This window comes from Symphalangus syndactylus, chromosome 18 (genome assembly GCF_028878055.3).
Source record: "Symphalangus syndactylus isolate Jambi chromosome 18, NHGRI_mSymSyn1-v2.1_pri, whole genome shotgun sequence".
In the NCBI taxonomy this organism is placed as follows: domain Eukaryota; kingdom Metazoa; phylum Chordata; class Mammalia; order Primates; family Hylobatidae; genus Symphalangus; species Symphalangus syndactylus.
In genome coordinates this window covers 65,940,156-65,958,243 of record NC_072440.2, presented here as the reverse complement: position 1 = coordinate 65,958,243, position 18,088 = coordinate 65,940,156, and the positions used below count along the sequence as shown (strand labels likewise).

The 18,088-nt window shown below is 57.8% G+C and overlaps 1 protein-coding gene across 1 annotated transcript; it reads right to left on the bottom strand.

Annotated features, from left to right (window-relative positions):
• Window positions 1-374: 374 nt before the first annotated feature.
• Window positions 375-18,088, bottom strand: LZTR1 (leucine zipper like post translational regulator 1). The gene is made up of 21 exons (XM_055252299.2): window positions 16,877-18,088; window positions 16,369-16,431; window positions 13,542-13,598; window positions 11,814-11,893; window positions 11,279-11,387; window positions 10,525-10,608; window positions 9,721-9,778; window positions 8,953-9,092; window positions 7,651-7,852; window positions 7,111-7,266; window positions 6,572-6,682; window positions 5,691-5,783; window positions 5,426-5,521; window positions 5,176-5,341; window positions 4,719-4,888; window positions 4,420-4,576; window positions 3,573-3,699; window positions 3,333-3,482; window positions 2,616-2,721; window positions 2,451-2,531; window positions 375-2,188 (listed from the first exon to the last, which is right to left on the bottom strand). Exons 1-21 carry the CDS (start codon window positions 17,074-17,076, stop codon window positions 2,072-2,074), a joined length of 2,523 nt encoding a protein of 840 aa, XP_055108274.1. The 5' UTR covers window positions 17,077-18,088; the 3' UTR covers window positions 375-2,071.

Below are 18,088 nucleotides of genomic sequence, written 5' to 3'. Positions count from 1 at the left end.
CCACAGACCCCATCAGCCTGGTGGGTAGGCAGGACAACCCTCTCCCTGCCCCCTTCACTACCATCTCTATTTGAAAAACGGGGATGATGATGACAATCATCAACCTCCTGGGGCATGTCAGCAGGTAGTAAAGCCCCAACAAGCTAATCCCTGGAAATCTAGGAAGGGGTGGCCAGAACATGGAGACAAGCACTCAGGTCCTGGCCTCAGCATCCTTTTGCTTCAACTCCCAGGAACCTGGAAGGCCTTGCTGCAGCTGCAATTCTCAAACAGCTCCGTGTGTGGGGTGACTTACTGCAAGTATGGCCTCTCCCTGCCAAGGAGCACAACTGAACTCATTCTGGTCCCAGAAACTGCCACACAATTTTGTAAAATTTGCTTTTTAGGGCCCTTGGCATGTAATTTCATTTATTCATATAAGTCTAGAAGAGACAGTTCAGGGTTCAGTGACAAGGGTCAGCAGATAGCAGGGTTGCAGACTAGTTCAAGGAGGCTTCTGGGTCAGCCCCTCCAGGAGAGGGATTTGGAGGAGGCTGCCCTGTGGGTGTGGCAGGAGCCACATCTTGTGGAAACTCGGTAGGTGGGTGTGTGGCCCCACTCTGAGTGAATGCACCTGGCCCAAATGGCTGGCCGCCCCAGCCTGCACTCCACTTCCAGGTGCTGACATATCCTCCCCACCCATGGTCCTGGGCCTGCTGTGTCCTCACCTTAAGGGCCTCCTGGCTCAGCCTCTGCCCCAGTTCTTGCTCTCTCCTCCCTTGTTCCCAGCTCATCTTGCACCAGGCCACTTCCTAGCCTGCAGGCTGCCTATGGATCTGCCTCTGTTAGCTAAGCAACTTGCCACTCAGGGCCCCCTACCCACGTGCATACAGCCAAAGGGGAGCAGGTCACTTCCCCAAGGTGAGCTGTGGCTTCATGGCAGCCACGACAAAAAAGGGGTCCTGGAATCCTGTTCCTGGTAAGGGAGCGCTGGCTCCCAGCACCAGAGTGGATCCACATGGGGCCCTCACTGGGGCAAGAGGGCAGCCCTCCTTTCACAGGAGCCAAGAGCATAGTGCAGGGGCAAGGCAGGGCAGAAGGGGCAGGAGCCCACCCTAGGCCTCCAGGATTCCCCTGGGAGGGGCCGGCCTGGAGGCCTTCGCAGGCCTTCCCAATGTGACCAGGTGACCCCAGGTGGTGGCAGGAGTTGACAGCATGGATAGAGACAGGTAAGACCAACTGACCTACGTCTGGGGGTCTGCTAAGCCATGGGCTGCTCAAGGGGCTGAAGCCAGCAGTGGTGGCCAGGCCAGCAAGGTGTGTGTGGTAGGTAGCACTGCTGTGGCTTTAATGGAGGCTTGTCTGTGATAGAATACTCAGCAAGGGACATGGGGGACTTTGCTGGCTTCTTCCCGGCTGAGCCCTGACATGCACACAGGTGAACTGGGATCCTTCAGCCCCTGTGAAAACCAGGCCTGGCCCAGCACGACCGACCTGGGAGCTGACCTCAGGGCCCTTGGCTCCAAAATTCACCTCAAGTCAGGTGAGACCCATACATCATGGGTCCCCACTCACAAGTTCCAGGTGGGAAGAGGAGCCCCTTACATGGATCTCAGTGAGGGTGGGCAGGACAGGAGCAGCCCAGGCAGATTCGCTGGTGCAGCGCAAGTCTGCTAAGCCTCCTCCCGCATGTTGGAGCCTTGGTGACAGGCCCCAGTGCCTGAGTCTACAACACGCCCAGGCCACAGGAGCCAGGCCAAGCCCCACTGGGTGGGAGGCCCAAGGTCTCTAACCACTTCCGGGTAGTGAGCCCATCACTAAGCCGTGACCTCGCATCCACACCACACCAGGAGAGGGTGATGACGGGAGGGGGTCTGCTTCATCATCCGCTCCCTGTGGGACCTGTGTCTTCAGTGAATTGAGGAGTTTGGGGCCCCACATCCCCTTAGCTCTCTTTGGAGGCTCTGGGCACCCTGACCCTTGGCCTGGCAGGTGCACCCACTCTGCCATAGGCATGCGCATAGCCGGTAGTCTTCTCAGGCAGGGCAGGCAGGCACGTCGATTCTTCACAACGGGGAGGCGCCACAGGGCCTCAGATGTCGGCACCCAGCTCCGCACACTGCTTGTCTGAGATGTGGGAGGCCAGGGAGTCTATGATGTCCAGCAGCAACTGCTGGCTCAGCGACCGCAGCGTAGGCAGCTTGGAGACCTGCAAGGCAAGCAGGCCAGGAGATGGGACCAGATCCACCTAAGGGCCATGGTGGGCAGTGGAGCCCTCTGGGGCCCACCCTGCTCAGAGCTCAGGCTGGTCTCAAGGATGAAGCAAGGTGTGGCCAGTGATGGGCTACTCTGCTTCTCTCACCTCCAGGACCCACCACTGCAGGGGACCACAGAGCCTGGGCACCCTCCCTGCCTGGGCATGGCCACTGCCAAGGGGAAGCGAGTCCTGATGGGGAGGCCAGAGCCCTGACCTTGGTGAACTGGTGCACGATGATGTGCAGGCAGTGCCGCTTCATGTCCAGCGCCTGCGTTTTGTCAGCTGCTTCCAGGATCTGCAATGGCAGAGACCTTGAGGCGCTGCCCCTTTCACCCACTCAGTGGGAGCTGCAGCCGTGGGCACGGGGCTGGGGGGCTACCTGCAGCACGTTCTGCACCGTCACGTTCATCTCCAGGTTCTGCTTGCAGTACGCCTGCAGCCGGTTGTTGTAGAAGCCGTAGTAGTAGGGGGCCGCAAACAAGTAGCTGGGGACTGGTTAAGGAGCTGACCAAAGGAAGCTGGTCCACCCGCACCCTCCCAGGGAAGGACAGGAAAGGGCGCAGCTGGAGCCCCAAGCCCACCAGGGGCCAGGCTCCAATCCAGCCCACACGCCAGCATGCTCTCTAAATGGATTCTGAACTACTTAGTGGGTCAAAGGCCCCATTCAGGATCCAAAGAAAACCATGAATCCCCTCCCCAGAAAAATATTGTCTGCGCATCTGTAGCGCTGTTCCATGGCCTTGCAGGCCTAACAGGCATCCTGACCCTCCATGTTCAGACCCCTACTGAAGTGATATAAGAGGAGTAGCTCCATGTCTGTGCTCAACTGTCACACAAAGCAATGACCCACTCCATCCTCTGCGCAGTTGTGAGGGTCAGGAACCCACTGGTTCCTCCTGGCTGCACACCCCTCCCTGCCAGCTGCCAACTGCTTCAGAGAGCACCAGGCCCAGCCCCAGGCACCAGCAAATCCTCTGGAGGGAGGCGCTGGGCCCAGATCGCCTAGCTGGGGCAGGAGAGCGGGCCTCAAAGCCACCCGAAGTGGGTGCCAGGACCCTTGGTGGGGACCTGGGAGTTCCTTGGGGAGTGAGGATGCAGCGAGTCCTCGGGCGGCATGTTGACCTCGCCGTAGTAGATGTAGCGCAGCATGGACTCGAAGGCCTGCCTGCTGGGCACCATCTCCCCGATGGAGATGTTCACCTGCCCGTCCTCGGGCATGAAGGACCGGAACATGGCTTCAAAGTAGCTGCAGACAACGAGCAGCAGGCACCCAGCTGTCAGCAGAATGAAGACACCATCCAGGCCCACCCTCCCCTCCTGTCCAGTCCCCACCCACCTGGAGCGGGCAGCCAGGATAGCCTTGTGGGCTGGCCGTGGGTGTCCATCCAGCAACAGAGTGATGTCACAGAATTCCGCGCCCGCTCCCTCCAGGTATGCCTTCATGTCCTGGATCAGAGACGTGCCTGGGGGTAGGAGGGTCCCTGAGCAGGTACAGCCTGGGATTCTGGCCTTGGGACCCCACGGCACTACCTTCCTGCATATCTGCCCATGTTGCTGCCCTGAACAAAACTTCACCCAGGCAGAAGGCTTCACTCTGGCCCTGAGGCACCATCAGCCACATTCTGTCCTCCCTCGGTGCCCTGGCCGACTCAAGCACTATGCCCCACGCACAGCCCACCACCCAGCGTCTCATCTTCCACCCAGCTTGCTGTACCCCCTCGCTGCCCTCATGATCAAACCCCTCCAGGCCCACGGCATGGCCTCTGGTGCCCGCAGACGTCACCAAGAGCCAGCAACCGGGGTCAGCACAAGCCCCAGGGAGAGCTGGGGGAATGAAGGGGCCTGTGACATTACAAGCAAAGAGAAGTCCAGAGACTGATTACTGTGACCCTGGGCCATCAGACCTGACATCCCAGCCCGAAAGAGGTGCCCCATGTCCACCCCCAGAAATTGGCTCAGGAAATCCCAGCTCACCAGGACACAGCCCACTGTGGCAAACCCCATGGGTCGGGGGCTTCTGCCTCCATCTGTTTCCTCCCTGTACCCAGGAGAGCACTCTGGGGTCCCATGGCTCCCACCCCCACCCCGAGGGCCTGGCAGGTGCTCTCCATGGCTCCCAATCTCCTGCCGCAGATGAACACCATCCCTCCCAGCCCCCAGGGAAGGGGAACGGGGCTCCCTACCAATGTCCACTGGCTGGTCTGAGGGAGTGCGAGGGGGCGGCTGCTGCTTCCGCCGCACAATCTCCACGATCAGTGGAGAGGAGAGGCGCTCGAACTCCTTCATCATGATCACCTGGTTGAAGTGGGACTCCTTTACCACGAAGTTCAGGCAGTGCTCCTGGGGCAGACAGGCACAGGCAGGCAGGCAGAGTCAAGCCAGGGCCCCAGGCTGGGCGAGGGGCTCACAGTGGTGGGCAGGGAGGGGGCCTAAGCCTGAGCACACCCCACCCGACCCTGATCGCGCTGACCCCACCCCACACCTTGAGTTGGCTCAGCTGCAGCCGGGCGGCACTCTCACACACGACCAGCACGTTCTGCAGGTCCACGGAGGCCTCGATGTACTGGCGGCACAGCTGCTCCAGGCGACACAACTGGAAGCTCAGTGCCAATTTGTACACATCCATGATGAGCAGCACATCCTCCACGTGGCCTGCGCCCCAGAGCCCCCGAATCTCAGGGAGCCGGAGAGGGGAGGGCAGAGCACAGGGCGCAGGGCTCCCCCAATGGAAGAGTGTGGGTTGGGGCCACTAGGTAGGAACAAGGCCTCGGGGGACTCAGATGGCATCCAGCTGCAGTGATCATGGGTAATGAGGGTGACCCTGCAGCCTCTGAGCCTCGGGGCCCATCAGTAAGGCAGGGCTGGCAGCACCCACCTTTTGGCTCCGCTGCCCACGCCCCAGCCCACACCAATCCTGCTCCACCCCCACCCAGGCGGACCTTTCCGTGGGTATTTGATCTTGTCGGTGTAGAGGAACTGCATGAGCACCTCGAAGGGCCGGGCCTCAGCCTCCCGGATGGCCACATGCAACAGGGGCGCCCGGGCCCCACCAGCAGCCACGCCGGAGGCCTCCCTGGGAACTGGGGCGGCCTCCTGCTCCAGCTTCTGTGGGGAGAAGGGAGCTCAAGGGCACCCCAGTGGACACCAGGCATGGCTGCCAGGTTAGGGCAGGGCGGTTAGGTACCTCACCTGGGCCAGCCGCTCCCGCGCCTGCGTGATCTTCCTGCGAAGCCAGCGGCTCCGCGCTGTGACAATGGCTACGTGGCCCTGCACGCACTCCTCCTTCTGCATAAAGAATGATGCACTGGCAGAGGGCACAGGACCCTCGCCACAGAGAACAGAGACCCAGCCGGCCAGGGTCAGCACCACCAGGCAAGCAGCTGTTTTTCTGGGGGGCAAAGTTCCCATTGCCTGGGCACAGCAGGCAGAGCAGGGCGCGAGGACAGGCACCCACCTCACCCAGCACGAACTCCACGTCACAGAACTGGCGGCTCTCCCACAGCCGCCCGTAGTCCTCATGCAGTGTACATTTAGGATAACAGGAGAACTGCAAGAGAGGCCCAGTGAGGCTAGATGTTGAGGACAGCAGGGTGGCCCCAGTGTGGCTGCGCAGGCCGACCCTGAGGTCCCCATCTGGCCCATGCTGACCCTCAGGGCCCAGGAGGCAGATGGGCCTGGCTGAAGAGAGGAAGCAGCCACCACCCCACCCTGAAAATACAGCCTGGCTCCTGCAACTGTCCATGGCCGGCTCCACAGCAGGAAAGGGCTCCCCCGCCTCTCTCGCCTTTGGCTGGGCCCCAGGTCTCAGCAGAGCTCTGCCATCTCCACTCTGCCTGGACCTGCATCCTCAGGCTGGCCCCCACCAGCACATCCCAACCTCTCCAGGAAGCCAGCCCTGACCTCACTGTGGCTGAGTCCCTGCCCTGACCACCTGCTCCTCCAGGCCTGGGAAGGGTCTGTCAACGCAAGCCACTGTCAGCCCTGGCTCTGCCCTGGGCCAGGCTATGATGCCTGTGAGGCTCTGGTGCTGAGCCCCGCTTGGCCTGGCTCCCTCCACTGACTCTGCCGTGGGCCCCAGCGCCATCTGCCTGCCCCACTGCATGAAGGCTGCCCACTTTAGTACCACCTCAGCCCACCCTCAGCCCACAGGGCTCCTCCCAAGGCTTCCATCCTGCCAGGTGTGGCCCTGCAACAGCCTGGATAAGCCCTGCCCCTCCCCCCGACTTGGCCTCAGTTTCTCATCACGGGGGATCCGTCCACCCAGCCGGCCCTACAGGCCCACAGGCCCCACACCTGGAACCTATACATCTCCCTACAGGCCCACAGGCCCCACACCTGGAACCTGTACATCTCCCCACTGCGGATGTTGTTGTCCACTGTGCCCCCGAAGATGTACATGGCGTCTGAGATGACAGCAGCTGCGTGGAAGAGCCTCCCGCTGGGCAGCTGGGGGACAAGAAGGCAGGGTGGAATTGGGGGGAGCGGAGCTTCCACAGTGGGGCTTGTGCAGCCAGGTAAGGGCAAGGATGCAGCACCTCATGGCCATGAAGGGCCAGGGGGCAGGGTCCCCAAGGGATGAGGGCCCCTGGGTGCAATGACAGACACAGGCGGGACCTGGTACCCATGTAGGCGAGTGGGGCATGACGGGCCATGGAGACCCTCAGAGTGGGTAGGGCACTTGAGCCAGTGTGTGGCACCCACCCCAGAAAGCTGCAGCCTAGCCAGCAGGGTGAGGGCTCCTGGCCCTGCACCTCCTTTGTGGTGTGACCCCAAGCAAGTATTTCTCGGGGCCTCAGTCTCCCCATGTGTGAGGGGTTGATCACAGGACCTGCTTCAGGGGGTGATGCAGTCTTAATGAGGATCCCAGCCTGTACCTCCGAGGCGGGCTGGGCGGGCTGCTTGGCTGAGGTGGTGCCAAAGTCCAGGCCAAACACATCTCGGGACTTCTTGAAGCCACCCCGCTCCTCAGAGGTCAGGGTGGGCACCTCCTCGGAAGCACAGGCTCGCTCAGGCACTTCAGCCCCACCGACCTGAAGAGGAGAGACACGTGGGCATGAGACCACTTGGCAAGGGCCAGGTAGGTGCCCAGAGACCCCCACCATCCTGGCCTTGAGAGTGGGTTCTGAAAGAAGGAAGAGCTGCATGGCTGTGGGCTTCCCAGGAAAGGTCTGCAGCACAGCAGCCCCATGCAGCCATGATGGGGTGTGAAGTGTTAACTACCTGCAGGCTGTGGGGTGAAGCTGGGGCTGGAGGCCGGGGCAGGTGTCCAGGGCTGAGGCCCAGGTGTCCTGGCCTTGTTCCTGGTAGCTGTCTGGAACCCCAGGGGGCCCCAAAGCTGTGAGGAGCTGGGGGGGAGCAGGGTAGGGGCCACTGGTGTGCAGCCGGCAGGTCAGGACACCCCTGGGCACCCTCACCTCACTGTCAGAGCTGGGCTGGACGACCTCCCAGGTCTGGAAGTCCACGTCATAGCAGTGCAGCTCGTTGGGCAGCGTGTTGTCGGCTGCACCCCCAAACACATAGAGGTGGCGGTCAAAGGCCACCATGGTATGCCCGTAGCGCCGCTGCGGGGGTGGTGGAGAGCCCCGGAGCAGGTGTTCAGTTGGGATGCGTGTCCACCTGGGGGTACACAACAGTGAACCAATGCTGGGACAGGGGCTCCTGCTCACCCTCGGGGCCTCCCCACAGCAGGCCCTCACTGGGAGGTCCCCCTGCATCCCCTACGGTGACTAGCCCAGGGTCCAGAGGGAGGGCCTAGACACCTGCGCTGAGCACCCCTCACCCCATCCAGCACTGGCACCAGCCCTGCCTGGCTCCATGTGGCCCACCGCGGGGTCCTGCCAGAGCTCCCCCTCTCCCCATGGAGCAGGCAGCAGTGATGGGCAGGAGGGTGGCATCTGACCCGCCAGGCAGTCCTGCTCTCTGGGGAGTAAAGTTGTGCAGAGACCATTGCAAGTCACTGTGTTCATGCTGCCCAGTCAGACCATCCCTACAGCTGAGTCCCCATCCTGGGAGCTGCCTGCACCCCACATCCTGATGCTGCTCCAGCACTTTCCACCTCCCAGGCTTCCCAGTACCTCCCAGCAAGTCCTCTCTTTTGCTAAGTTAGCTGAAGACTTCAGAACAGATCGTGGCCTGGCAGGTCTATGCCATCTGGCTCCATGCTGAGCCCCAGGCCCTCGACAGTTTCCCTCATCCTGGGGCTCCCTGCCCTTCCTCCCACGCACCTGTGGCCTCCAGGGAGGCTCCCAAGTCCCTTCCCAAATCCCCTGTACCTGCAGCTCACACTCCTTGTGCCCTCTCCTTCAGCCCCATTGCAGGGATCAAGGGCTGGCCAGCAGCCAGGGGCAGCATGGGCCAGAACTCTCAGGACCTGCAGGCCCCTCTGGTCTTCTGCCATCATTTGAGATCTATGCAGGCCACATTTGTTACTGGTGGCACTGACCAAGCCATTCACGGGGAAGGGAATGTCCTTCACATTCAGAGGGACGCCTAGCCAGGGGCCTCCTCACCAGGCCCTATCTTGCTAAGCTGTAGCCATATCCTGGGGACCTGCCAGGGGCACCGCACATCCCCGCTCTGGACTGTAACCTCCTGCTGTTTGCAGAGCTCAGAAGGACGGTTACCACGGCCACCAGGTGCAAGGGGCATTCTTCACATTCAGAAGGATTCGGGGGCACTGACCATCCTTCCTCCACCCCACTGGCCAGAGTACTCACGTCTTGTCCTTGAATTCAAACTGGAAGAGGTTGTTGGTTATTTTGGCTCCGCTTTGCCCAGAGAATACAAACATCTTGTCCCGGCACACAGCCACGGGGAAGTTGCAGCAAGACGGGGGGATCTCGCCACTCTGGGCCACCTGCAGGGGGAGAGGACAGCTCGGCCCCAGCCTCACAGGGCCTGCTCACATTTCACCACACTCGACTGCTGAGATGGGACTGCTTCTATTCTTGAAACTTCCCCAGATGAGGGTTTACAGATTCACTTGTCTTGGAACAGCTCATAGCCCTGTCTCATCCACTTCACGGGGCCCACTTGTGAACAGCTGGGGTTAAAATCGTCAGGGTTAAATCATCAGGGGCTAAACTCATGTTTTTCATGCCCAGAAGACTGAAAAAAAAATTTTTTTAATGAATAAATAAATAAATTCCATGTTTCTAAAGGGGAAAGCAAGCCCAGGAGGAGCTCCAGGGAGCAGGACACTGGATAGCAGACGGCCCTCACTGCACTGAAATAAAGGGTGCATTAAAGCAAAACCACATCCCTCACACACGTGGCGCTCTGCCCATCCAAAGCACCAAGCCTCGAATCACTGTGCAGCCACAGTGAGGAACTGGTCGTGAAGGCCCGCAGGTCGCCAGGGAGGAGAGCGAGGCTCAGGTCGGGGCTGGGCTTTGCAAGGGGAATAAAGCAGCCTCGACCCCCAGCCTGGCTCCCCCTGCCTCCCACCTCCCTCCACCTGCACCCTGGCTCCCTGCGCCCCTCACCTCCTCCCAGCAGGTGAGCTCTCGGTCCTGGAGGCCAATTGTCCACATGTCATTCAACCTGTATTAGGACAGATCAGTGAGGACCCCTTGGGTCTGGTGGTCAGGGTGGGCCTAGTCCTGGCTGGAAGGGATGGCTGCAGGGAGGAGCCCCACCCCCACACAGGGTAGGAGACTTGTGTGGCCATGAGGCGGGAACTTCAGTGTGGGGTGGCAGGCACTGCCTCAAATCCCTGCCGTGCCAGGCCCCCTGCCCGGCCCAGACAGAACAAGTACTCTCATGCATGACATCAGCGCAGTGCGGCAGCGCCAGCTCCTCACTCAGTGTCCCTTCTGGGTGGGGAGATGACACAGATATCCCAGACGCCACCACCATCAATGCATTGTTAGGAGTTTCTATGATGCTGAAGTTTTGGGAAACCAGCATATGCTACTTTTGTAATCAGAAAAAGAGAGCAAAGCCAACTTTCTAAAATAAGGAGGAAAAGGCCTTGGCCTGGGCAAGAACCAGGGCTGGGCCTGAGCCCGGGCACCGCCCACCCGCACACCGACTCAGCTCCGCAGGGCGACTCCTGGCTGAGGATCCTCATCCGAGCTATTCAGCCACGGGGCTCCACCCAGTGGCCCTCACCTCCATCTGCCCATCCTCCTCTTTCCCCATCCCCCTCCCAAGAAACCCCCAGACAGAGTGGCACTCAAAATCCACCAGGCAGAGCTCTCCCAGCCTAAGCCCTCAAATGCCAGGACAACCTGCTCCGGGTCTCAGTGCAGTCGGAGGTGGGGTGCACAGGCCAGACCACCACCCACCTGGCGTTGCCGTCATAGCCAGCAAAGATCCACAGCTTGTCACTGTACACCGTGGCCCCGTGGGCTGACCTAGCGACTGGCAACCTGGAGTGTGAGGGAAGAGGGGAGGGAGTGAGGCCGCCCAGCACGGACATGAGCCTCCCAGCCCCACGTGGTCAGTGCAGGGGCCACAGCCAGGCTGCATGGCCACATCCACCCGACACTGGGGCTTCAGGGCCTCCACAAGGCACTAGGAATAAACAACAGCCCCAGAGGCCGACTAGTGGCTTGAAGAGGAATTCAGACAGCCACAGAGGCACAGAACCTTTTCCTAGGTGCCACCAAAATATCAAAGGGGGTGCTCAAAAAGCAGGACCCCAGAAGCGCCACCAGCAGTACATTGGATCTTTTTGAAAATTTTTTTATGACAAGGTCTTGTTCTGTCTCCCAGGCTGGAGTGCAGTGGGGCACACATGGTTCACTGCAGCCTTGAACTCCTGGGCTCAAGTGATCTTCCCACCTCGGCTTCCCAAAGTGCTAGGACTACAGGTATGCGCCACCACGCCTGGCCCATTTGGGTCTCTTCTGAAAGGAGGGAATCTAAGGGCTGGGAGCAGGCCATGCACAGCTGCACCGGGGGATATTCCACCAATCCCAAGCTCCCTGCCACTGCGTGCCCTCAGGGTCCTCATCTGGGAGGCAAAAGGAGGCAGATCCCAGGTCCAATGCCACCCAGGACCCAGCCTGTCCCAAATGTTTCTGCAAAGTTTCTCACCGTCCTTCAATTTTCCACTCCGTCCACTGGCCAGTTGCAAACTTGTATTCAAAGAGGTCATTTTTATTCTTCAAGTTAGAATTGGAATAAATGTCCCCAGTGTAACCCCCTGAGTAAAGAGTGTGAGAAACCGTTAAACCCAAAGGGCAGTCTTGAAGATTTCAAACCCTGGAAGGTGGAGCAGAATCTGGCCCCACTGAAAATGCATAAGCAAGGACTCCCTCCACAAGCCCCGGAAGGACCTACTGCTTGTCTGCCTCTGTGCTGGGCTCTGGGGACACAGAGATGAGCAGGACACTGTTCCCAACCATAGCCCAGTAACACAGAAAGACACCCAACCCTGTGAGCTCAGGGCCATTAGGGCAAGGGGTCCCAGATCCAGCACAGAATTCAGAAGACTGGCAGACAAAGCCACGGGTGGAGAGAGAGCCCCTGCTATACACAGCACCAGCACGAATGCCCCAGGCCTGCAGAAGGGCAGGGTGTCTGTGGGCCTTGGGGCGACACAGCCCCTGGGAGGCAAGAGGCTGCTTACCAAAGACAAACATGCTGCTCCCATAGACGACGGCCGAGTGGTGGTAACGGGGGGCCGGTGGGGTCCCAGTGGTAAAGGCCCTGGGGTGGGCACAGGGGTAGTGAGAGTTAGCCGGGGTCACCCATGAGGTCCACACCCCCACAGGGTGGCCCTGCATCCCTGTGCTGCCTTTCTTTTTTCTTTTTTTTTTTTTGAGACGGAGTCTCGCTCTGTCGCCCAGGCTGGAGTGCAGTGGCTCAACCTCCGCCTCCTGGGTTCAAGCGATTGTCCTGCCTCAGCCTCCTGAGTAGCTGGGATTACAGGCACCCACCATCATGCCCAGCTAATTTTTTGTATTTTTGTAGAGACAGGGTTTCACCATGTTGGCCAGGCTGGTCTTGAAGTTCTGACCTCAGGTGATCCGCCCGCCTCGGCCTCCCAAAGTGCTGGGATTACAGGCATGAGCCACCGCGCCCGGCTACGTTTCACTTTTGTGTTTTGAAGGTGATACCTGTCTCATCATAGAAACTTAAAAAAAAAAATCACCAATAAGGAAAAAACAAAATAGGCACTAAAGCTCATGCAAATTCCCATTACCAGAAAACCTCTGGCAACACCTTGAGGTCTTCCCTGCACACCTCTCCTGTGCATACTTAGGCTTCCATGGAATTCTTTAAAATGGAATCAAATGGTAGATATTTTGTAAATTGCTTATTCAACTCACAGAATGTGACCAGGTCCTCATGCTACTCCAGGACCATCCACACTCCTGCTCTCAGCAGCAGTGCAGCGTCTTATAGCACGGGGTCCATCAATTTCATTTAATACCTATCTATCTAACCATCATCTATCTACCTATCTAATCTATCATCTATCAATCATCTAATCTATATAATCTATAGATCCATCATCTATCCACCTATCATCTATCATCTATCTATATAATCTATCCATCATCTACCTGTCATCTATCATCTACCTATCATCTATCATCTGTCATCTATCTACCCATCATTTATCTATCTATCTATCTATCTATCTATCTATCTATCTATCTATCTAATCTACCTACCTATCATCTATCAATCTGTCATCTATCATCCATCCACTATCTGTCATCTATCTGTCTAATCTACCTATCATCTATCTACCTATTTATCTATTATCTATCTATCTATCTATCTATCTATCTATCTATCATCTCTCTTTGTCTTTCTATCATCTATCTTTCTATCTATCTATCTATCTATCTATCTATCTATCTATCTATCATCTGTCTATCTATCTTCCTAGACGGAGTCTCACTTTGTTGCCCAGCTGGTCTTGAACTCCTAGGTTTTTTCTGAGTTTTATACTTAAGCAATTTTTGACAAATAATTGTGAAGCCTTCAGAATGATTTTTTAAATTAATTTGTAACTACTAGCCATCTTACAAAATCAAGTGTGAGAGAAATGACATAGCAACTTCTGTACCCATACTAGCACCAGCCTCGAGGTAGAGGTGGACAGTCCAGAAGGGAGCCGCCCTGTGTGCCCAGCTTGGCAGCTGCAGGTGCTGGGTGGTTACTTGATCTCCTCAGCCCTGATAGGGTGGCTCTGGACGTGGCATCCCTGGGGCCGTAGTTATCTCCTCCTGGAAGCTTCTTTCTAGCTTCCCATATGAGAGAGACTCTGCTAGCAACTGAGACCCAGCACTGTGCCACTGTGTTCTAGGAGGAAAGCAGAGCCCTGGAGCACGGGGCCACCCACCTGCACCAGGAGCAGTCTTTCACATCGAACCGCAGGAGGTCATTGAGCATGGTCTTCCTGAAAGGCAGCCGAAAGAGAGGGCGGCATTAGCCAGGTCTGCTCTGCAGGGACCCCAGAGATGGGCACTGCATGTAGCCAGGGTAGAGTAGGGGGCCGTTGTGGGCTGGGTCACTAACATAGCCAGGCAACCAGCTGATGCCCAAGAACAAGAGTGGTGACCACAAAGGAGGCTCCCCAACTAATATGGGCACCAGGGCTGCCACACAGGCAGCCACCAGCCTGCTGGGGGTCAGGACCAAAGCATGAATATGGCCACCAGGAGCCCAACCAGCAGCTGACATGAAGGCATGAAATGGCCCAAAGGCCAGAGCCACCCTCACACCTCACCCTAGCCTCCAGAACCCCTATTCACATGTCCCAATCCCCTTCCTCTGTGGCTGTAACCCACAATGCAAGCGCTTGCCCATGCCTCAGGGGAGGCCCTTTGCTTCTCTCTGATCTTCCTGCCACTTCTTTAAAAAAAAAAAAATAGAGACAATGGGCTGGGCTCAGTGGCTCGCGCCTGTAATCCCAGCACTTTGGGAGGCCTGGGCGGGCGGATCACTTGAGGTCAGGAGTTTGAGACCAGCCTGGCCAACATGGTGAAACCCTGTCTCTACTAAAAGTACAAAAAATTAGCCTGGCATGGTGGCAGGCGCCTGTAATCCCAGCTACTCAGGAGGCTGCGGCAGAATCGCTTGAACCTGGGAGGCAGAGGTTGCAGTGAGCCAAGATGGCACCACTGCACACCAGCCTGGGAGACAGAGCAAGACTCTGTCTCAAAAAAAAAAAAATAATAATAGAAACGAAGTCTTGTTTTCCTGCCCAGGCTCGTCGTGAATGCCTGGCCTCAAGTGATCTTCCCACCTCAGCCTCCCAAAGTGCTGGGATTACAGGTGTGAGCCACTGCACCTGGCCCCTGCCACTTCTTTGTTGCAAAAGCCAATGTAATAATCATGTTAAAGATACAATCAAATAGAAAACAAATTCACTGGCCACTGCACCACCTAACACTACCAGCCGGCATATTACTACCCAGTCCTTGGGAAGAAGGGCAAACTGACAGGAGCCCAGCGCCCCCTCACACCCAGCCTGTGCTGGGTGCCCCGTGCACCATCTCACTTAGTCTGCAGCAGTGGGTGTTCTCTCACCTCCATTTCACAGATAGCAACAAAGCCTAGTGGCTCAAAGGCTGTGTCTGAGGCCATGCAGCCAGGAAGCCAGGAGCCTAGAAGCTGGTGGTGACTGTGATACCGCCCCTCCCTCCCTTTCTTGCCCCAGGTGCCACAGGAGGCCATCTTTCTTTGTATTCAGACAGTCTTTATAAAGTTAAGACTAGCATGAGACAAATTTGTATCCTATTTCTTTGTCACACTGCAGCAAAAATCCTTCTGCTTATTGCTACACAGGTGTCACACAAACTACCTGCTAAGGACACTCTTGAGGATGAAGGTCCTCCATTTCCCACTTGCTGCCTTGTACTAGACACCAAAACATTTTCTGGTTTGGAGGGTTCTCATTAAGGCTCCAGTAAACGCCTGTGGGTAGGCATCTCTTCTTCATTTCATTCCTTCATTTGACAAACATTTATTGAGTTTTCTAGATGCTAGGACACAATGGTAAAAGGAGCACAGGCCCTGCCTTGACTGAAGAGATGGATAATAACCAACATCTGTGTGCCTCAGGAACAAATGAAGATGGTAAGAGGTATGGAGGGGAAGCAATGGTCTCCAGTTGGTCCAGATGGCCAAGGAAGGCCTCAGTCACAAGAAACATCAGAGGAGGGGCAAGAAGGTGGGAGGAGAGAATGGGCAGTGCAAGGGCCTGAGCAGGGGGGCACTTGGTACAATCCAAACATAGCAAGGCAGCCTGTGCAGCCCCAGTGCAGTGAGGGACCGAGGGCAGAGGAGCAGCAGACTGTCACGAGGACTTGGGCTTTTACTCAGAGAGGCAGGGAGGCATCACAGGAGGATGAGCCAAGGAGGAGCACACTCTGACTTGCATTTGTAAATGGGCCCCGCCGGCTACTCCTGGGGAAACAGAGTGGGAGGAAGACAGGCTTGAAGCCAGGGGACCATGCCCAAGGAGGCTCTTCTGCCCAGTCTGCAGATCCTGGTGGGGTCCAGACTACCCCACCATCCTCAAGCCAGCCCCCAAGGAGGCCTGCAGGACCAAGGCTGCAGAGCCAGTAAGAGGCCAGCCCTTCCAGGGCTTCATGCCAGTTGCCAGGGCTGAGAGGCAGGGCTAGGACACATGGACACAACTGGTCATGTGCAGATACTCCACCCTCTGCGTAAGGAAACCAGCCACAACTTAACTGGAGACAGTTTATGTGAAAAGAGGTGTGCGCACCAACAAAACATCACGTTGTTGCCTGATGTTTGCAGCAATGTGGGAAAACCCTCATAAATAGTGAAAAATGCATGAAATAAATAAAACTGTGTCCTCCATACCGATGAGGCCCAGGGAAAGAAAAGTGCCTTGCAGGCCTGGCCGCAAGGGTGGTTGTGTTTCTTTCAAGGCTGCGTCTACTCAGAAGAGGGACATTTCCACATACTGAGCATGTGCCACCCACTGGAAGCTGTGCTGAGGACCATGAGTGCACGATCTCATTTAATCCTCACCGCAACCAGGGAGGTGAGTGCAAGGTATCTCACAGGTGGGGAAACTGAAGCTTAGAGGCACCAGCTAACATCCGAAAGGGCAGTAATGGAGCTGGACAGGCCCAGTCCCTGACCACAGTACTTCTCCCTACCTGGTCCAAACACTGATGCTCAGACTCACTCACCCATTGTCTCCACCAAATACATAAATGGCATCTTTATAGGCCACCACTGTGTGCTTGCTGCGCCTGGAAAGAAAGGAGTGGAGGGCGGTAAGGACAGGACCCTCCTGGGGGTCACCCAAGTTATGGGACTAAACAGGAGAGCTGCCGCGGAAGTTAGATATCACCTCTCAACTGCTAAGATTCATCATCTTCTAAGATAACACCAATCACCCTGCAAGTGAGGACCCCTGACACGGCTCCAGGACTCTCTGGACTCCTCACCCCACCTGAGAGCACCTGGGACCCCAGCCCAATATCCACAAACACAACTTAGTTCTAATACCCTGTCCCGGGACATCGGGCTCTGGGAATCCTCTCCCCTGCCCTGAACAGCGTCCTGTACAGCACCATCCACCTCATTACCAGATCCTACCCCAGGACACCACGCCCCGGCCTCGCCACTGGACCCGCCCTGGGACCCTCGCAGATCGCCCTTCCTGTCCTCAGGACCCCACGAAGCCCACCGTACCGGGCACCCACGAACTCGTCGCAGGGCGGGAGGCGCCGCCAGCGATGCACCGTTTCGAAGGGCCCGAAGTTGAGCGTCAGGTACTCGACACTGTCCGAGCAGCTGTGGTCGAAGTCCACGCTCGGGGCTACCTTGGACCGCGCGCCGCCTGCCAGGGCCCCAGCCCCGATCTGGCCCCCCGTGCTGCCCGGTCCAGCCATCCCGGGTCCACGCCGGATCGGCCGCGCTGTCCGCCCAACTTGCGGCCACCGCCCCGGGCCGGCTGGAGGAACCACATTTCCCGGCGAGCCCTGCGCTGAAGGCGCGGCACTTCCGGCCAGCGCCGCACTTGCGCCCTCCCGCTCTTCCCGACAAGCCTAGCGCTTGCTAAGACACCGGGGGCGAGCGCGGGACCCGGTTGGCGACCGCGCGGCGAGCGTGGGACCTTCTGGGGAGCGTTTCAGGCTATGTACTGGCGCCGCGTTGTCCCTTCCAGTGAATGCAGTGTCTCGTCCCTAGCCCCGTGGCGACTGCTCTTCCCGGCGCCTCCCAGGCCCACGCAGTCCGACGACCCGCGGCGGGCTCGCAGTTCCCGGCATGCCCTGGGTCTGCGCGTGGCTCTGGCCTGGATCGTCTGCCGCTGCCGGGATCCCACATGGAGGGTTCCGAGCTCGCAGCGGCCTCTGCAGGCGGCTCAACGCCCCCTTTCCTGCTAGCGCCCTCAGCCCTGACTCCCCGCAACTCCCCTCTCCCTTTGGCTTTCTTACTGACTGAGAGGCAGCCCGGCGAGGAGCCTCTGGATTCTTATTCCTACTTAGCAGGGCCTCAGCTGCTTCACCTCTGACATGGGGATTGAGAATGCTCCGGCTATGAAAAGCATGGGGTCTGTCTCAGGACACAGCTCCCACAGCCCTAAGTGGGCAAATGCCCCAAAGTGTCAAGCATGAGCCGCCTCTGAAGGAGCATTTACTATCTCAAGACCTTTGGGCATGTTGTCCCTTCTACCTGGAATACTCTTCCTTCAAAATTCAGAGTCAAAAGCAAAAAGCGTTCGCTGATCGCAGAGGGGGAGAGGGATGTGGGAGGGCTTGGGGCGCAGAATTAGTTGCTACCTCCTCTGGGCGTTCACAGGCCAAATTTCCTTGGTGTGGCACCTAGCATTCTGTGATTGTGCCTGTTTCCCTGTGGTCTGGTCCTGTGCCTATTGGCCCAATTACACTGGGAGTCATACAG